The following is a 21,172-nucleotide window of genomic DNA, read 5'->3' as shown; positions in this document are numbered from 1 at the left end:
AACATCACAGTCTTCCACATGAGGTACTTGTCTTCTACCATCATCAGAGGTTCAAACCAGGAGGACTGTAGAAATTCCAACACCACATTCAGATCCCAGGGTGTCGTAGGCGGCACAAAAGGAGGTTGTATGTGGAATACCCCTTGCAAGAAGGTCTGGACTTCTGGCAACACTGCCAATTTCTTCTGAAAGAAAATTGAGAGAGCTGAAATCTGGACCTTAATGGAACCCAGACGTAAGCCCTTATCCACACCAGCCTGCATGAAATGTACCAAGTGGAACTCCGCAGGCGGATACATGCATTCCTCACACCAAGAGACATATATTCTCCAGATATGATGATAGTGTTTTGACGTCACAAGTTTCCTGGCCTGAACCATGGTAGCAATAACCTTCTTGGAAAGGCCCTTGTGAGCTAGGATGATCCGCTTAACCTCCATGCCGTCAAACGAAGTCGCCATAAGTCCGGGTAGACGAACGGTCCCTGTTGTAGAAGATCGCTTCTGAGTGGTAGAGGCCAAGGGTCTTCGACGGACATGTCCAGAAGATCCGCATACCACGCCCTCCGAGGCCAATCCGGGGCAATCAGAATTGCCTGGACACCTTGAGTCCTGATTCACTTTAGCACCCTTGGGAGCAATGGGATCAGAGGAAACAGACTAGCTGGTATGGCCAAGGCGACGTCAGTGTGTCCACTGCCCTTGTCTGAGGGTCCCTGGTTCGTGAGCAATACCATGGAAGTTTCTTGTTGAGACGAGAAGCCATCATGTCTATTTGTGGGCAACCCCACCGGTCGATGATCTGCTGGAACACCAGATGGTGGAGTCCCCACTCCCCCGGGTGGAGGTAGTGATGACTCAGGAATTCCACCTCCCAGTTGTCCACACCTGGAATGAAGATTGCTGACATGGCTCTTGCATTTCTTTCCGCCCAGAGGAGTATCTTTGACACCTCTCGCATGCAGGTTCTGCTTTTTGTCCCTCCTTGTCGATTGATATACGCCACCGCTGTGGCGTTGTCCGACTGCACCTGGATTGCATGATCCCTGAGCAGAGGAGAGGCTTGAAGCAGCGCATTGTAGATCGCCGAAGTTCCAGAATGTTGATTGGAAGGAGGCTTTTGTGGGCTGACCATCAGCCCTGGAACTGCGCTCCTTGGATGACAGCTCACCATCCCCTCAGACTCGCATCTGTCGTGAGGAGGGTCCAATCCTGGATCCCGAAACTCCATCTTTCCAGGAGATTGGAGGACTGTAGCCACCACAGGAGGGAAATCCTGGCCTGAGGTGACAGCTGAATCATCCGGTGCATCTGTAGATGGGAGCCGGACCACTTGCCCAGGAGATCCATCTGAAATGTTCTGGCATGGAACCTCCCATACTGGACAGCCTCGTAGGAGGCAACCATCTTGCCTAACAATCTTGTGCAGAGATGTACGGACACTCGAGAAGGTCAGAGCCCCATGCGGACCATCTCCTGAAGTGTTCTCGCCTTGTCCTCTGGTAGAAACACCTGTGCCACAGTATCCAGCAACATCCCCAGGAACAGAAGCCTCTGAGTTGGCTCCAGGTGGGACTTCTGTAAGTTGAAGATCCACCCATGGTCTGACAGAAGATGGATGGTGTGGTCGAGCATCATCTCCGCCATCACCTTTGTGAATACCATCGGGGCTGTAGACAGGCTGAAGGGCAGTGCCTGGAATTGGAAGGGATCGTCCAGCAGGGCATACCGTAGGTATGCCTGATGAGGCTGCCAAACGGAATATGGAGATAGGCGTCCTTGATATCCAAGGAGACCATAAACTAATGTTTTCCATGCCCGCAATCACTACTCGCAGGGATTCCATTTTGAACTTGAACACTCTCAAATAAGGTTTCAAGGATTTCAGATTCAGAATGTGCACCACAAACAGGTTTGAATAAAACCCCTTGCCGCGTTGCAGTAGTGGTACCGGAACAATGACGTGGGACTGGCCCAACTTTCTGAGTACTGTCTAACTCCAGCCTGTAGCCCTGAGAAACGAGCTCTCTGACCCAGGTATCCTGGCAGGACGTCTCCCAGATGCGGCTGAAGTGACGCAGCCGAGCTCCCACCTCGAGATCCCCTCTGTGTGGGTGGGCACAGTCATGCTGAGGCGGTAGATTGTTCCTGAGAATTGGTGCTTGCAGGTATTCTGGACTTTGCCTCTGGTGCCTCTAGCCGCATTGGAGGCCCCTCTGGCCTTTGATCAAAATCTTTGAGACCAAAAAGACTGAACCGATGGCCCCGGATAGGAGCATCTCGCCGGCGAGGCGCCAGAGGGGAGAAATGTGGATTTTCAAGCCGTATCTTTGGAACTCCAGGTCTCCAATTCAACCCCAGAAAGTCGTTCCCCCAGTAAAGGGGAGGGATTCCACACTATGTTTGGATTCTGCGTCCGCAATCCACTGACGCAACCACAAGGCACTGCGCGCCAACACTGCCAAGGCAGACGTCCGAGCATTAATGTTCCCCATCTTCTTGAGGGAATCACAGAGGACACGAGTAGTGCCCTGAATGTGCTTCAGGAGGGTTACCATAGCAACCAAGGGCATATCTCCCGAGAGGCCCCCCTGAATCTGAATGTCCCAGGAATGAATAGCATGGGTCATCCAGCAACCCCCAATGACCGGTCTTTGGGATAAACCGGCTGCTGTATAGAGACTTTAGTGTAGTCTCTATCTTCCTGTCCCCAGGATCCTTCATGGTAAAGGAGCCCGGAGCAGGCAGCACCGCCTTTTTAGGCAGGCGAGAGACCGAGACATCCACCCCAGGGGGCTCTTCCCAAAGTTTCCTCCCTTCAGGAGCAAATGGGAAAGTGCGCAAAAACTTTTTGAACACTTAGAATTTTTTGTCTGGATTTTTAAAGGCCTGTTTGAATAAGTCATCTAACTCTGTAGAGTCCGGGAAAGTGACATTAGGCTTGTTCTGTACAAAGAAGAACGACTGTTGTGACGCAGCGTCCTCTAGGGGGAGCTTTAACACATCCCTCATAGCCAAAATGAGGGGTTCAATACCCTGAGCAGAATCAGGATCCCCACTAACAGGATCCAGGTCATCCCCATCATCCTGTATATCATCATCAGTATCAGAGTAGAGCAGGTAACCCACGCTTCTGTGGTCCTGCTGAGAGGGGGGGCTGTACATCTGCCCTAACAGCTACATCTGCAACAGCTTGTTGTAGTAGCTGGGTTTTCTGCACATTAGCAGTGAGCTAATCTTAAGAGACCCTAACCAGTGGGGCTCTGGACCCTCTCCCCCAGCCCCTTCACTGATTTGTGAATATTGACTGCATTGTTCACATGAATCAGTAGATAATGGAGAGAATCTACACTGCACATCTTGTGTTCACCCATGTTTCACAGTAAGCACAATAACAGACACATACACACAGACAGTTATAATGCAAGCCTGCCCTACTGTATGTGAGAGGAGACACAGAGAGAGGACACCAGCACACCCTGAGCTGCACTGCCCCAGTGAGGCTGTCAGCTCACTATATTACAGTAACACTAACAATTCCTGTCCTAAACAGGATCAGGATAGTGTACACAAGCGGCTCTCCCTCTTTGCTACACCCTGTACCAGATATCCAGCGTGGCTGAGGAGTCAGGAAGCGCTGTGTGTGCTGTATATGGCTGCAATATGCAGAGGAAGGCGACATAACGCCTCAGGTCCCGCTCAGAGGTAGCTCCGCCCCCTCCAATGGCGCCGGAGTTACATATATATATTATACTGGCAAAGTCTCCTAGTTAGCTTAAAACATCACACAAGTGCTAGTCAAGCCTTTAGTGCCAGTTCCACACGGGGAATCTTTGCGGGACCCCCCCCCCCCCCCTCGGGAGGGTCCTGTACGCCGCGCCTGTGGTCAGCTGCACTTTGAACCGGGGGACCCCCCTAGCAGGGCTCACGGGTTGTACTCACCAGCGATGTCACCTTCAGGCAGCGTTAGGGGTGTGCGGCGTGCTGTGGCTGTGACAGCCAAGGCGCAGTACCCCGCTGAACAGCGGGGAAGCGGCTCTGCACCTCGTAAGGCAGGTGACCGCAGCCCCCAACTCCCACGGTGCAGATATGCTGTTGCCCAGACAGACAGCATACCAAAAAAAAAAAAAAAAAAGTTTGAAAGAAAACGAAGAAAACTCTCTGGAGCTGCAGAGATGTGCATACTGTCCTGAGGGCACTTTTTTCTAAACTGTCTGTGGGAGGGTGCTTAGAGGGGTGGAGGCAGCACAACCAGTTGAAGAAATTTAAACGGCACTGTCTCCTTAGGACCCTGTCTATACCCATCGTACTAGTTTCCCCCAATAACCCTTATGGATGCTAGAGAAATAAATAAAATTCTGGTCCATCAGGAAGGGTTTCTGGAAATCCCCCCTGCATGCGCCACAGCATCCAGCCTCAATACACCATGCAGCAGGAGATGCATGAGTGAGCCACCAGGTCCTGTGCAACTCTGCTAATGTTGGCAGTCTATTTTTGCAGAAAAGCAATGTGACGAGGATGCACGTGGAGACTGTGCCGATTACGGTGATATGTGACACTTGGCTATTGTGTGTGACTGAGTTTGTGTACGGAGCAGAACAGGACTTGGAGCTGCTACATTGCGAATAATTGTGACTAAGATGCGTTTTTGACAAAAAGCAGAGAGGAAAACGCCTGGTGCTAAAAGATTCCCACGCAACCACGCGCCGAGAGGGGCTGTTTGGCGCAAATGCAGCAGATATGTAAGAGGACATATCCTTAGGTACATATTACAAATAGTTCTACTAGGCCATTCATCTGCCCAGCTTCCTGTCATATGCTGCCTATAGCCCCCGCATGTGCCAAGTGCCCAGATCTGTATTGACCTCACTCTTATGGTCACATGGGAGCGAGTCAGTGTGCACGACCAATCACTACACAGGATGACAGATTGTGCTCACCAGCTTACAAGATTTTTCTTTAGTCTCTATCTACATCTGGCTGTATTGCTGGTCACATGTGGTATACATCATGGCTGATATTGGGCCAGGCAGCAACAGCGGTACTGGATAATAATCCAATCAAGATATTTTAGATCATTATTGGTGAGAGGAAGTTGTGTGTGCCATTATCAGATAAAGGAACTGGCGTGTTGTTGGTGAGCTTGCAGCTTCATTTAAAGCAGCCTTTAGAACCAGTTGCCGCTTTAAATTTAGCGGCAAACTCATTGAAGACACGTTCCCTAAGTGATACTTATCCTAGTATAAAGGTTGATATTCCCTATCATTGCATAGCAGCCCAGACACAAAGTTATATGATCAATTCTTAATCTCCACCCCGAGCCACAGAAGTATCTGGAAACAGAGATGGGTCTAAACAGGATTTTATTAAGAAAACTCCATCAGGTCCATTTATTCTGTGAAAGGACAAAACATAATTTATAAATCACTTTCCACATATGTAAGTGCTATGTATAATACTCTTCTCTTTAACAGCTGTATATTGTACAATGGTTACGGAGATTGCAGCGTTGGGCGACTAGTCACTGGCAATGCAGCTGTACAGACGTGACCGGACACCCATATGCCTAGCTGTGGCCCCCTGGAATCATCACTCAGCTTCTCCCAGTCACCGAGCACTGGCGGTCTTCTGTCCAATCACAGGATTGTCCTAAACTCATCAAAGATGAAACTGGGAACGTGAGCTTCAACCACCTGGAAAACAAATGTGGTCACATTCACCGGACAATGGCCAAGCGACATATATATCCAGTATAACACCAGTACAGGGATTGGTAAGAAAGCAAGTGCTGTTTAACCCTTTGGTGTACTAATATATGAATTGGCTCCATGCATGACCTCTAACCTTTTGCCAGTCCCAGTTTTGCTTTATACACAAGTATATTAAACTACGGCTCTCCAGGTATTGGTGAAATCGGCTGATTAAGATTCCCTAGAACTTTCCCACAAAGGTCTCGGGGATAAATGCTACAGCGGCCAGTAAGATGGAGAAGGAGGACTGCATTTATAGTGACCCAAATGTCTGTACAGTGTGGCGGCAGCCATGATGTGGGCGGTACCCATGTCCATGAGAATTCACCTCATTAATACATAAAGTGACACATTTCGTAGTGATGTCACTGATCCCTCATGAACAGTGGCACCTCCTGAGGTGGGAGCCACACCAAATGCCGCCCCCCCCCCCCCCCCCCCAAACGCTGCCAAACATCACCAGCCGGGACTCACAGGCAGTTGTGTGGTTCCCTATTTAAGTTGTGGACTGTGCTACAGACCCACATATGGAGCTGCCTCTGGTCGTGAATACGCTTCCTGCCGGCAGCTACAATGGGTTTCCCCGCTACCGTATGTACCACGCTGTATCATGTCAAGTGTATGTAACCATTTGTGTCATGATCTCCTCACTGTACAGAGCTAGGTAATAAAGAAGCATAAACTTAGCATAATAATAGTAATACCACCACTCAGGCATAGCACATAAAATGGCTGCCACCACTGTAACAAATGACAGGTTCACCAAAACAATGAACATAGAGGACCCTTCTACAATAAAACATGACACATATATGAGGATGGTTCAGTAAGTAAGGTAACAAGACCTCTCACGTGGGTAATGTCCCCTATTACATTCTAATTTCCCACCAGAGCAGGTAGACCACTGCTTCCCGTCACGGCCATTACACTGCGCCTCATATCGGTCATATTGCCCCAACATCAGGTGTAAGATGGCGGGGCGGGCGGAAACATGGTCACACACTGAGGTACGCAGTGTGATCAGATTTCTGTGTCTAAAGGGCACATCAGCAGCTGACATTCATCGTCAACTTGTCCAGGTGTACGGTGATAACGTTATGTCACATGGGTTTGGTGTACAGCCTCTGGCAGACGTGCTTGGCCGTAAGGGATCGCTGCTTATCTTGACTGTCTATCCTGCTTGTGAAAGGTCTTCTTACCTTACTTATTGAGCCACCCTTGTATTTACTGCATACAAAGGGAGATGTATCAAAACGTCAAGAGATTTGGGGGAGATTTATCAAAGCTAGGAGAGAGAAAAAGTACTAAACCAATCAGTTTTTACCAGTCATTTTTCTAGCACAGCCTGGAAAATGACAGAGCAGTTTCCCATACCAACCAATCAGCTCCTAATTTCTCACTCTCTCTCCAAGGCTTGATACATCTCCTCCACAGTGTCCTCAGACACAAACTCACCCTCCTGGGTAGCTTGGCAAAGTGAACATAATCTTCCAGGAACATAAGTGCACTGACCACATCTGCCGGCATCTCCGGGATTTTCTGACTGCAACCGAAAAACCAAGACACAAGTCATCTGTCTGAAATTAAACTGATTTTTATTTTTTTACACATAACTTCTATACAATGGATTCTGTATGTAGTAATCTGTCAGCAGCACAGTGGTGGCAGCCATTTTGTTTGCAGCCTGTCCATTCACTAAGCCATTCACAAGATGAATATTGGTGAAGCCCACAAAATGGCTGCCTGCTTTGTATGTGACCGGTGCATAAATCAGTCTCACATTGCACAATGGAAGAGAGGGGAAATCTTGGAGTTCTGAGGCGTAGATGACATTTCTCACTGAGACACGGACATACATTGCAGGATTGCTTGTGGTCTCACCTTGTGCTCTGCTCCATTGAGGAGCGAATGAACTGACCAATGAGGGCCAGGAACTGCTGCGTGTAGCGGAAGTGGAATTGCTTCAGCAATGTGAGGAGACCCAGCACTAGGGGCGGCCAGTCAATGGAGTCTGTGGGCTTCCTGCAGGTCATACCTGGCAATATTAGATTGAGAGCTTAAGGTCTGATGCAAATAATGATCATTTCTTCACAAGAAATGAAAGGGAGAAAGGTGAGAGAGAAGAGAGGTTAGTGAAAGGGAGAGATGAGAGAGAAGACAGAGATGAGTGACAGGAGAGAAAAAAAGTGGGGGGAAAAAGCAAGAGCGACAGGGCAGAGAGAGAGAGTGAGAGAGAGAGAGAGAGAGAGAGAGAGAGAGAGAGAGAGAGAGAGAGAGAGAGAGAGAGAGAGAGGTGAGATAAAGGAAGGTGAGAGGGAAAAAAGAAGAAGAAAAGAATGAGTAAGTGAAAGGGAGAACAAAAGTGATTACATATGGTTATATACCCTAAAAGATATTTACTAACACGCTGATAAGTTGGATTCTATTGTCTAACTTGCTGTGGGCGGGTACACACTGATTGTTTGTTGTAGTTTGGTGGAAAATGAAATACCGTATATACTCGAGTATAAGCCGACTTTTTCAGCACTTTTTTTTGTGCTGAAAAAGCCACCTCGGCTTATACTCGAGTCAGCGTTAGGAGGGACACGGAGAGCACAGCGAGCGGCTCTCCTGTGTCCCTCCTGCATCTCCGGCAGCAGCGGCGTCTGTGTGTTAAAGGAAGTGCACGAACCGGCACTTCCTTTAACACACACCGCTGCCACCGGAGACGCAGGAGGGACACAGGAGAGCCGCACGATGTGCCCTCTGTGTCCCTCCTTCAGAAGACAGCGCTGGAGCGACGGAGGTTAAGTATCTAGCACTGTGGGGCATATCTGGCACACCTGGCACTGTGGGGCATATCTGGCACTGTGGGGCACACCTGGCACTGTGGGGCATAGCTGGCACATCTGGCACTGTGGGGCATAGCTGGCACATCTGGCACTGTGGGGCATAGCTGGCACATCTGGCACTGTGGGGCATAGCTGGCACATCTGGCACTGTGGGGCATAGCTGGCACAGCTGGCACTGTGGGGCATATCTGGCACACCTGGCACTGTGGGGCATATCTGGCACAGTGGGGCATATCTGGCACAGTGGGGCATATCTGGCACTGTGGGGCATATCTGGCACATCTGGCACTGTGGGGCATATCTGGCACTATGAGGTCTGTGTACGGGTAGAGCTGCATTTCCCACCCTAGGCTTATACTCGAGTCCATAAGTTTTCCCAGGTTTTTGTGGTAAAATTAGGTGCCTCGGCTTATATTCGGGTCGACTTATACTCGAGTATACACGGTATACTTGCGGATGATGGCTACAATTCACAGGCTATTACATTTACCCCCTATCATGTGATAAACTGTATTGCTGGGAACTCGGACATTTATAAATATAAAAAAATGCTTTGGCCCAGATTTATCAAGCCTTGGAGAGTGATAAATTGCATGGTGATAAAGTACCAGCCAATCAGCTCCTAACTGTCATTTTTCAAACAGCCTGTAACATGGCAGTTAGGAGCTGATTGGTTGGTACTTTATCACTCTCCAAGGCTTGATAAATCTGGACCTTTGTCTTATTGGGTCAGCTAATATTTTAGGCTTGGTTGCATCAGTGTCATAACCGGGCACAGAGACTCCTTGGGCCAGCACCCCTCCCCCCCAGACCTGTGACATCATGACATCAAAGAACAAGTGCATTCAAACCGCAAAATGAAAAAGGGTGCAGTGAGGGCAGTGCCTCTGGCCCCGTGCGGCGTCACCCGCTGCACACCCCTCGTTACTGCCCTGGGTTGCATTGTGACTACACTGTTGTGATTTTTTAGAATCTGAACCGATTGATGAAGACAGACACATCTTCACCACAAGCATCCACACAGGTCTCTCCGGTCAGTCTTCACAATGTGAGCAGGGGGCTAAGAAGATTACATTGCTGAGCTCCATAGTAAACTTAGTGGAGCTTCACTGGGCATGAGCCAGACTGAGCACATACCCAGCTGAGCTTAGTGGGGGCTAAGGCAGCAAAAGGTATCATCAAGGCCTCCTCCTCCAGGCCCCATAGCCCCCTGTGCCTGCATCAATGGTACTTCCACTGCAGCTTCTGAATAAGCCAACATGAAGGTGTGGTCTAATGATGGGGGTGTGTGGTCTCGTTACAGGGGGTGTGTGATCTCATTACAAGGGGTGTGTGGTCTCGTTACAGGGGGGCGTGTGGTCTCGTTACAGGGGGGCGTGTGGCCTCGATACAGGGGGCGTGTGGTCTAGAACTACTGTGGGCATGGCTGGACTGGAAGAATCAGACAGTCTCTTAACGCGTTAGTCTAGCGCAAAGTTTGGAGAGTATCCACTAAAAAACATGGAGATCGCGAGCACCAGCCGCCGACGGGCGAGTAAGGAAAGCCACATGAGGGAGCCGCATAAAGCCGCTCAAAGCAGCCAGCCGGGAGCTGCATACAGCAGAAAGCCGAGAGACGCTCAAAGCGGGTTCACTACGGCTGGCCGGCGGTCGGGCTCCCGGCGACCAGCATCCCGGCGCCGGGAGCCCGACCGCCGGCTTACCGACAGCGTGGCGAGCGCAAATGAGCCCCTTGCGGGCTCGCTGCGCTCGCCACGCTACGGGCACGGTGGCGTGCTACGCGCGCCACACTATTTTATTCTCCCTCTATGGGGGTCGTGGACCCCCACGAGGGAAAATAAGTGTCGGTATGCCGGCTGTCGGGCTCCCGGCGCCGGTATACTGAGCGCCGGGAGCCCGACCGCCGGCATACAGAAGACCACCCCTCAAAGCAGCCAGCCGTGTGCCGCATACAGCAGAAAGCCGCACAAAGCAGCCAGCCAGGAGCCGCATACAGCAGAAAGCCGCACAAAGCAGCCAGCCAGGAGCCGCATACAGCAAAAAGCCGAGAGCCGCACAAAGCAGCCAGCCGGGAGGCACATACAGCAGAAAGCTGCACAAAGCAGCCAGCCAGGAGCCGCATACAGCATAAAGCCGCACAAAGCAGCCAGCCAGGAGCCGCATACAGCAGAAAGCCGCGAGCCGCACAAAGCAGCCAGCCGGGAGGCGCATACAGCAGAAAGCCGAGAGCTGCTCAAAGCAGCCAGCCAGCAGCCAGCCAGGAGCCGCATACAGCAGCCAGCGGGAAAACCACTGGCATCACAGGTAGAAGTAATAGGGACAGTTAGCCTGCCAAAGTACCTAATTATGCTCCCACTCACCCATCAACGGTAATATATATTGGAACCCCGCTCCTCAATTATAATAACAGTGGACTCTTATCAAAACACACTCTGAAAAGAGCTGTATACAGAAATACTAACCTTTATATTTTTTTCAGGTATTGCGTACACATAATTCATTCCAAGCGCTATTATTTTATAATTACATATTAATACTACTTTTTTTGGAGCTGCTTAACATCAACCCTCCATTCACAGCGCAGACAATTATTATCCATATTGGGCCTAATTCAGACCTGATCGCTCGCTAGCTATTTTTTGAAGCGCTGCGATCAGATAGTCACCACCCACAGGGAAGTGTATTTTTGCTTTGCAAGTGTGCAGCCGGGCGGTCCAAAAAATATTTGTGCAGTTTCTGAGTTGCCCAGAACTTACTCAGCCCTTGTGATCCCTTCAGCCTGTCCGGGCCTGGAATTGACATCAGACACCTGCCCTGCAAACGCTTGGACACGCCTGCGTTTTTCCAAACACTCCCAGAAAACGGTCAGTTATCACCCACAAACGCCTTCTTCCTGTCAATATCCTTGCGATCAGCTGTGCGAATGGAATCTTTGTAAAACCCTTCGCAAAGCAACGATCCGCTTTGTACCCGTGCGACGCACCTGCGCATTGCGGTGCATACGCATGAGCAGTTCTGACCTGATCGCAGCGCAGCGAAAAAACCTAGCATGCGATCAGGTCTGAATGACCCCCATAGTCTCCTAACGTAGCCCTTAGCCCATGTCAGTGATATCACAGTACGGTACCTAGGTTCTTGCTATATTGCAGCTTGGGCAGCTGAGAGATCAGAAACAGGAAGCTGACAATGGGGAAGAAGGACAGCTGTTTAGTGGTGATGTAGATCTGAAAAACAAAAAAAACATTAGAAATCAGTGAAAGAAGAAAATGTTTTGTACAATAAGCAGATAATTCATTCCGGGAAGTTTTACAATATTGCTATGCAGTTACCACATCTGAGCCTTTTATATTCTCCCTGCTTGATAAACCACTGGAGAATTACCACCAATCTCTAAGCCAAGTGGCCTAATTATCCTTGTGGACTGTCATATGGTTGTGTATAAGAGCTTCGAGAGTCCCTGGTAAGAGACGAATCACCGCATGTAATATGGGCAGCCATTCGCATTTAAAAAAATAAAAATGTATGTATGTATATATATATATATATATATATATATAATCCAGGTAATTGTCCGGCACTCCAATACCTCAAACAGCTGCTATGGTGCCCGCTCTGTGTGATGAACATATACCAGGAAGATGAGCCGCACTCACAGACTAATAAATGGTATAAACCTCCGGCGTTAGACCAATAAGTCACATAGCCTGGAACAGTTTCCAACGTTTCATGTCTTTATGACATTTTTTCAAGGATACAAACATACAATGAAAAATGTTACACTTTTAAACACTCACCCGAGTTCGTGCGCTGGCTGCCGTCCCGCTCCGTGAAGAGGCGTGATGACGTCATTAACATGCGACTAGCGCTGACGTCCCGTCTCTAGGCAACGGAGACGTCTTGCTGATAGTGCTACCATCACCATGACTACAGACAATACATAAAAACACACGTAAAAGGTATCATCACACTGCAATGAGACCGTGCAGCTAAATTCATCTATTTAGATACAATATATCTGCAATAATGCTGAACTGACTGCATAAGAAATATGTATATTAAAGAAGCAAATAATTACTGAAGGCTGAAAAACAAAAATGGATTAAATAAAACAATTAAAGGAACATTGTTCATTAAGTCCTGACGGGTGCAAAGTTTGTAATTTGTATATCCACATTGATTCCTTCTGTAATAATAGACGTCCCCTGTCGCCCCCTCTGTTGTTGGGGGGTACATGGTCTATCATTTTGTATTTAAGACTTGCCAGATTGTGTCTAAAGTTCTTAAAATGTCTGGCCACCGGTTGATCTTGATCCGTACCTTCAAGGGCTTGTCTAATGGCTGTTCTATGCATTGCCATGCGCTCTTTGAATTGTCTGATCGTTTTACCGATGTATAATAGTCCACAAGGACATTTGATGTAGTATATAACATACTTTGATGAACAGGTTAAAGGATATCTTATTTTGTATGATTTGCCTGACCTAGGGTGTGAGAATGTATCCCCTATGTCGAGATAGTTACATGTAGTACACCCGAGGCAGCGGTAGTTGCCCGGTTTTCTAGATAGAAAATGTTCCAATGGTGGGCCCTTTAATTTTAATACATCATTGTGTACTACATAGTTCTTTATGTTCTTACCCCGTCGCTGGCCAATCATCAACCGTTTATTCTGGAGGGCTGGTAATTCTTGTTCTGTATTCACCAGAGGCCATAGTCGTTTGGCAGCTGAATTAATCTCTCCGCTGGCCGTGGAGAAATCTGTGACCCAAATAATTGAATCCTGATGATCAGAACCAGGTTTTTCTTCCAAAGATTTAGTCCTGGACATGGACAACACTTGAAGCATAGTTTTCTTAAGAGATATAGGATTATATCCCCTAACAATAAATTTATTCATCATCAAGTTGAGTTGTGTTTTGAGATCTTGAGGATCACTGCAAATTCTAAGGGCACGCATAAACTGCGAAAATGGCAACCCTTGTTTCAAAGACCATGGATGGTGACTTTCAGCTCTCAAAAGTGTGTTACGGTCAGTAGGTTTATGGAATACTGTTGTGTTAAGATGTCCATCCAGTATTGTAATGGAGACGTCTAGAAAGTGGATAGTGCAGTTACTGATCGTATATGTAAACTTAATGCTCTCATCTGCTTGATTGATGGATAGCATCATCGAGGAGAACTGTTCTTTGCTTCCCGTCCATATAACAAAAATGTCATCTATGTATCTGTGAAAGCTGTGTATGGGTACTCCAAATTCAGGGTTTGAAAAAAACAAATCTTGCTCTAAAGCAAACATAAAAGCATTTGCGTAGCTGGGTGCTACGCATGAACCCATCGCACAGCCAAGTCTTTGAATATAGAATCTCCCATCGTATTGAAAATAATTCCTAGTCAAAGTCAGTTCAAGAAGGGACATGAAGAAATCTAAATCAGGACCATTGTATGTTGAGTTGTTGGTGAGAAGCCTCCTAGTGGCAGCCAATCCTCTGTCATGCGGAATGCTGGTATAGAGGCTTATTACATCAATAGTGGCCATCCACCAGTGAGACTCTACCTGAGAGATATTCAATAATTTTAATAAAAAGGATGTAGTGTCTTTCAGATGTGTTTTTTCTTTCTGAATTACAGGCTGCAAGTAAGAGTCAAGGAATTTTGAAATTCCATAAAACAAAGAGTCCCGGGCGGAGATGATTGGCCTGCCCGGCGGGTTACTCGCATCTTTGTGTAATTTGGGTATAGTATAGATCAACGGAATCCTAGGAAAATCAACAGTGAGCGAGTTTTGTATTTTTTGTGTAATGATATTATTCACAACTGCGTCAGAGAGAAGAGTGTCAAGTTCCTTCTTAAAAATCAGAGTAGGGTCGGCATCCAATAGCCCATAAACCCTTGTATCGTTTAGCTGTCTTTCAATTTCTGATTTATATTGAGAAAGATCCTGAATGGCTCCATTCAGGATCTTTCTCAATATAAATCAGAAATTGAAAGACAGCTAAACGATACAAGGGTTTATGGGCTATTGGATGCCGACCCTACTCTGATTTTTAAGAAGGAACTTGACACTCTTCTCTCTGACGCAGTTGTGAATAATATCATTACACAAAAAATACAAAACTCGCTCACTGTTGATTTTCCTAGGATTCCGTTGATCTATACTATACCCAAATTACACAAAGATGCGAGTAACCCGCCGGGCAGGCCAATCATCTCCGCCCGGGACTCTTTGTTTTATGGAATTTCAAAATTCCTTGACTCTTACTTGCAGCCTGTAATTCAGAAAGAAAAAACACATCTGAAAGACACTACATCCTTTTTATTAAAATTATTGAATATCTCTCAGGTAGAGTCTCACTGGTGGATGGCCACTATTGATGTAATAAGCCTCTATACCAGCATTCCGCATGACAGAGGATTGGCTGCCACTAGGAGGCTTCTCACCAACAACTCAACATACAATGGTCCTGATTTAGATTTCTTCATGTCCCTTCTTGAACTGACTTTGACTAGGAATTATTTTCAATACGATGGGAGATTCTATATTCAAAGACTTGGCTGTGCGATGGGTTCATGCGTAGCACCCAGCTACGCAAATGCTTTTATGTTTGCTTTAGAGCAAGATTTGTTTTTTTCAAACCCTGAATTTGGAGTACCCATACACAGCTTTCACAGATACATAGATGACATTTTTGTTATATGGACGGGAAGCAAAGAACAGTTCTCCTCGATGATGCTATCCATCAATCAAGCAGATGAGAGCATTAAGTTTACATATACGATCAGTAACTGCACTATCCACTTTCTAGACGTCTCCATTACAATACTGGATGGACATCTTAACACAACAGTATTCCATAAACCTACTGACCGTAACACACTTTTGAGAGCTGAAAGTCACCATCCATGGTCTTTGAAACAAGGGTTGCCATTTTCGCAGTTTATGCGTGCCCTTAGAATTTGCAGTGATCCTCAAGATCTCAAAACACAACTCAACTTGATGATGAATAAATTTATTGTTAGGGGATATAATCCTATATCTCTTAAGAAAACTATGCTTCAAGTGTTGTCCATGTCCAGGACTAAATCTTTGGAAGAAAAACCTGGTTCTGATCATCAGGATTCAATTATTTGGGTCACAGATTTCTCCACGGCCAGCGGAGAGATTAATTCAGCTGCCAAACGACTATGGCCTCTGGTGAATACAGAACAAGAATTACCAGCCCTCCAGAATAAACGGTTGATGATTGGCCAGCGACGGGGTAAGAACATAAAGAACTATGTAGTACACAATGATGTATTAAAATTAAAGGGCCCACCATTGGAACATTTTCTATCTAGAAAACCGGGCAACTACCGCTGCCTCGGGTGTACTACATGTAACTATCTCGACATAGGGGATACATTCTCACACCCTAGGTCAGGCAAATCATACAAAATAAGATATCCTTTAACCTGTTCATCAAAGTATGTTATATACTACATCAAATGTCCTTGTGGACTATTATACATCGGTAAAACGATCAGACAATTCAAAGAGCGCATGGCAATGCATAGAACAGCCATTAGACAAGCCCTTGAAGGTACGGATCAAGATCAACCGGTGGCCAGACATTTTAAGAACTTTAGACACAATCTGGCAAGTCTTAAATACAAAATGATAGACCATGTACCCCCCAACAACAGAGGGGGCGACAGGGGACGTCTATTATTACAGAAGGAATCAATGTGGATATACAAATTACAAACTTTGCACCCGTCAGGACTTAATGAACAATGTTCCTTTAATTGTTTTATTTAATCCATTTTTGTTTTTCAGCCTTCAGTAATTATTTGCTTCTTTAATATACATATTTCTTATGCAGTCAGTTCAGCATTATTGCAGATATATTGTATCTAAATAGATGAATTTAGCTGCACGGTCTCATTGCAGTGTGATGATACCTTTTACGTGTGTTTTTATGTATTGTCTGTAGTCATGGTGATGGTAGCACTATCAGCAAGACGTCTCCGTTGCCTAGAGACGGGACGTCAGCGCTAGTCGCATGTTAATGACGTCATCACGCCTCTTCACGGAGCGGGACGGCAGCCAGCGCACGAACTCGGGTGAGTGTTTAAAAGTGTAACATTTTTCATTGTATGTTTGTATCCTTGAAAAAATGTCATAAAGACATGAAACGTTGGAAACTGTTCCAGGCTATGTGACTTATTGGTCTAACGCCGGAGGTTTATACCATTTATTAGTCTGTGAGTGCGGCTCATCTTCCTGGTATATATATATATATATATATATATATATATACATACATACACAAACACACACATATATATACACTAATTCTCTCTTTTCTGGCTTCTGAATATTCTACAGGTTGGTCTCTGCACTGGTGACGGCACGCTGTTGCCGGGCACATACCATAAGGATGGCTGGGATCAGTGTAATGCCGGGAGAGCATTCAGCCAATACTAACCAGTAGGAGACGCCCCAGGCTCCCATTACCCGCTATTCCTCCACACAGTCCCCTCTCATATTGGAGGAAGTGTGAGGAGAGGTAGGGATAGGGGTCAGCCTAAGAAGTGGAAGCTGCACGGAAAGTATAAATAATGCATATAAATGATAAATCCCTAAAAAGAATCAGACCTGGAAATGAATGTATTATGTACATTTACATAACACAAATTAGACTATATGGTCCCATCTTTAATTTCAACTTCCCTGCCCTCATACACTCGGTGACTTCTATAGTGGCTGCATTAGCCCTGTGTTCCTTTAAGTCAGACTGTGAAAACTTGTGTCTCTCAGTCACTGTGGAACTACAAGCCCCAGAATAACCTACAGGAACTCTCTTCTGTGTTAGATTAGAGCAATCTGTGGCTCTCATCAGCTGTTGTGGAGCTACAAGTCTCAGCAAGGCTTGTTATCCTCTGTCTGTCAGAGTATGCATGGACTTGTAGTTCCTCAGCTGCTGGTAAGCTGGTTTACATGCAGGAAGTAAAGGAGGGAGGGTTACTTTATTCAGAGGGTTGTGTGTCCCCGCGGCTTCCAGGTAGGCAGTGATTTCATATAGCAGTGTGTTGTCTTCTTTGGGGCAGGGAAGAGTCGGGTCCTTGTAATGCGCCTGAATATCAGATAATATGGCTCTAGGAGGTAAACAGGAAAAGTCACAATCAATAACCCAGTATCTCCCCCTAGAGGCGGTTCCACAGATGGCATGCAAATGATTCTCGTCTGATTGCTCTTCTGTGTCACATGATCAGGGCAATAGATTTTCTGAGAATATGGTTGGCTTTAACCTTCACATTTTTTTATTTTTAAGTTTAAACATCACAAAGCAGAATGGTCACAGATCCTCCCCAACCAATCACCTCTAAGTTATATCTTTACTACAAGCTTACATATATACCTGTTGCACGATAATATACCAAAACCCATTCATTCACCTATGGCATGATCCGGCCTAATGACCTAAGCAACAGGATCAGATCCTTTTATTGTATTTGGAAGATCACTGCGCACTCAGGGGGTTATTCACAGATGAACGCAGCCAGATCTGCGTTCATCTCCTCACATGCTGAGGCCTCCCAGCACAGGGCAAGGCAGCATGTGTGGGGCCGCCTCTCGATGCGTCCGCAATCTGATTGTGAACGCATCGGATCTAGGGTTGACCCCCAGATCGTCAACATGTACTTATGCAGACTAACCTTACAAGAGATTACGGAGGTATTCTGAGTGAAGGGGATGTAGCACTAAGCTGTAATGAATGAGCCCCTCATGGAGATCTAGAGAAACTAGCTGCGGTTTTATAGACCAGGGGATGATCCTATCAAAGTGAAAGAATCATAAACAGCTAATATATCTCATATACTAATAACACACAGACTGTACGGTGACAGTGTATAGATATTCCGGAACATAAGGATTCTCAATGACTCCATTGTGTGCTAATAAACGGCAAAGATCCGTCAGGGACTACAGACCTGGCTGTTATACCGGCTGTGAGAAGTGAATCATACTATAGACCACAGGTTCCCAAACTTAGACCCTAAAGCATCCTAACGGTCCAGGTTTTAAGGATATCCATGGCTCAGCACAGACTGTTAAATCAAATTGACTGAGGTACTAATTAAGTCACCTGTGGCTAAGCACAGACATACTTAAAACCTGGACTATTAGGATGGTTTGAGGACCACGTTTGGAAACCCCTGCTCTAGACAATGTATCACAGCCAGGTTTCCTACCATCTCACACGCAGTCTCTATGCTCATTTCTCAGACTGGAGGAGAGATACACAAAAAAAAACAACAACAAAAACAAACAATTTTTTTTTTAAATTGTACAACGGAATTTCTCCTCTTACTCGTTGAAGTTCTCCAGAGCCGCTGCCAGGTGTTTGGAGTCAAACTTACAGGAGTAATTCAGTTCATTAGCAATCTGCTGCCTCAGAATCTGCATCTGTCCAACCTGCAACAAAGCAGAAGTCTGGCTGGATCATGAGAGATAGGACTAGTAGTGTTGTTAGCGCCATCTAGTGGAACAGTCCTAAAGAAAAACCTATCTCCCAGCTGCTCAGCTCTGGAAGGTGTCACAGGCAAAACACGCAAACTGACCACCCATGACCTAGAATGCTGCACCCACTCCATGTTTTGGCCTGGAGAACGTGCAGCGTGACACGTACACACCCACTGCGGGGACATGGGGAAAATAATCCCACACCATTATACCTAGACTCACTCTGCCAGTCATAGTGCTGGACACGCAGAGGCTGCAGGAGGAAGCTCAGGTGACTGTAATCCCCCTGCAGTTCCTTATGCAGTCAGTGAATCAGAAATGCAGCGACTGCAGTGTAGAAGTAATAGGGAAGTAATTGACATATCTGAGATTGCTGCGGTCTTGAACCAAAGAATCATAAAACTAGAAAAAGTCTCATTGGTACTCCAGCTGCCGGAGGTGACACCATTTACGTGGTATGGACTACTCAGAAGGACATATTGCTCTTACCTTCATTATGGCATCCAGGTATGGAGCCCAGATCTTCTGGGTTTTGGCAGAGGCTGATGAATATATTTTGGCAGAATTGGCTGTGGAGAAATAATGGACAGTTGTATGGTTTTTTCCTTCTGTACCCGGCACACAAACCCTCCGTCCTGTCATTTCATTATTCAGATTTATTTGCAATGTTAGAACGTTAGAAATGGGTCTTTGAGCTCACAGACCGGCCGGGTTCTAAGAATGCTGGTACCCAGACCTAGGAGGGGGCGGCTACTACTACCACTTGTGAAGCCACCAGGATCCTAGCGTGGGGCATCTAGGAGGCAGTGTATTTCCTGGATTCATTTAAAATGCCGGACGCATCCCAGGCAAGGCAACAGGCAATTGGAATACTCTGGTGCCAAAGAGGGAAACGGCTAAAAAACCACTTCAAATGGGAAACACAGTCACTACCCCCCACATAACAAGCTGTCTTACTAGAGGTGAGGGGTAAATCGGGATAGGAGAAGCCTTGCTAACCCTAGCCAATATCCTTCCTTGGGTGGTGGATAAACCCTCGATTTACTATCCTGAGGTTTCTCAAAGACTCCAGTAATCAGTTGCTTTGATTGATGGTTTTAAAATGGAAACAGAATTTAATGCTAAATGGTTTATCACTTATTTCTGTTGCCACTTTAAATTAATAGGTCAAAATGGACACTTAGTAAATCGGCCCCTCAGTGTTAGCCTGTGTCCTTTCTAGCAGAAAAAGAACGTGCAAGAGTACGCTAAACAAATTCTAGATCTTCTTAGAGAGACTGGCCGCTTTCACCCACGTTACTGCAACGACACGCAGATGAATTACTCCATGACGCCAGAGGGTTTCGGTATGACATACCAATGAACGAAATGCCGGCGCTCAGAATACAGACAGCGGCATCCTGACAGCCCCCCAGAAAGTACCCTAACCCTCCCTTGTGGGTGCCTAACCCTAACCCTCCCCGGTGGTGCCTAACCCGCCGCCTAACCCTAACCCTCCCCGGTGGTGCCTAACCCGCCGCCTAACCCTAACCCTCCCTGGTGGTGCCTAACCCGCCACCTAACCCTAACCCTCCCCGGTGGTGTCTAACCCTCCCTTACCCGCTGCCTAACCCTCCCTGATGGTGTCTAACCCTCCCTTACCCGCTGCCTAACCCTTACCCTCCCCGGTGGTGCCTAACCCGCCGCCTAACCCTAACCCTCCCCGGTGGTGTCTAACCCTCCCTTACCCGCTGCCTAACCCTAACCCTCCCCGGTGGTGCCTAACCCGCCGCCTAACCCTAACCCTCCCCGGTGGTGTCTAACCCTCCCTTACCCGCTGCCTAAACCTAACCCTCCCTGATGGTGTCTAACCCTCCCTTACCCGCTGCCTAACCCTAACCCTCCCCGGTGGTGCCTAACCCGCCCCCTAACCCTCCCCGGTGGTGTCTAACCCTCCCTTACCCGCTGCCTAACCCTAACCCTCCCCGGTGGTGCCTAACCCTAACGCTCCCTTGTGGGTGCCTAAACCTAACCTCCCCGCTTGGTGCCTAACCCTAATCCTCGGCTTGTAAAAGCCTAACCCTAACTGCTTCTCCCCGGTACCTAACC

At 47.0% G+C, this 21,172-nt stretch overlaps 1 protein-coding gene across 1 annotated transcript in view; it reads right to left on the bottom strand.

The window, feature by feature from the left end:
* Window positions 1–5,345: 5,345 nt before the first annotated feature.
* The window catches only part of WASHC5 (WASH complex subunit 5), a 78,068-nt gene continuing 62,241 nt past the window's right edge, over window positions 5,346–21,172 (bottom strand). Inside the window, exons 23-29 of the mRNA XM_063921295.1 lie at window positions 19,574–19,653; window positions 18,933–19,036; window positions 17,586–17,715; window positions 11,708–11,804; window positions 7,631–7,784; window positions 7,205–7,292; window positions 5,346–5,692 (exon numbers count right to left, since the gene is read on the bottom strand). Of these exons, the coding sequence (XP_063777365.1) occupies window positions 5,636–5,692; window positions 7,205–7,292; window positions 7,631–7,784; window positions 11,708–11,804; window positions 17,586–17,715; window positions 18,933–19,036; window positions 19,574–19,653 (710 nt within the window). The 3' untranslated portion in view covers window positions 5,346–5,635. The remainder of the gene's footprint in view (window positions 5,693–7,204; window positions 7,293–7,630; window positions 7,785–11,707; window positions 11,805–17,585; window positions 17,716–18,932; window positions 19,037–19,573; window positions 19,654–21,172) is intronic.

Source organism: Pseudophryne corroboree, chromosome 5, assembly GCF_028390025.1.
Source record: "Pseudophryne corroboree isolate aPseCor3 chromosome 5, aPseCor3.hap2, whole genome shotgun sequence".
NCBI classification, from domain to species: domain Eukaryota; kingdom Metazoa; phylum Chordata; class Amphibia; order Anura; family Myobatrachidae; genus Pseudophryne; species Pseudophryne corroboree.
Note: the sequence above shows the minus strand (reverse complement) of the source record. Positions and strands in the feature narration are given on the sequence as shown.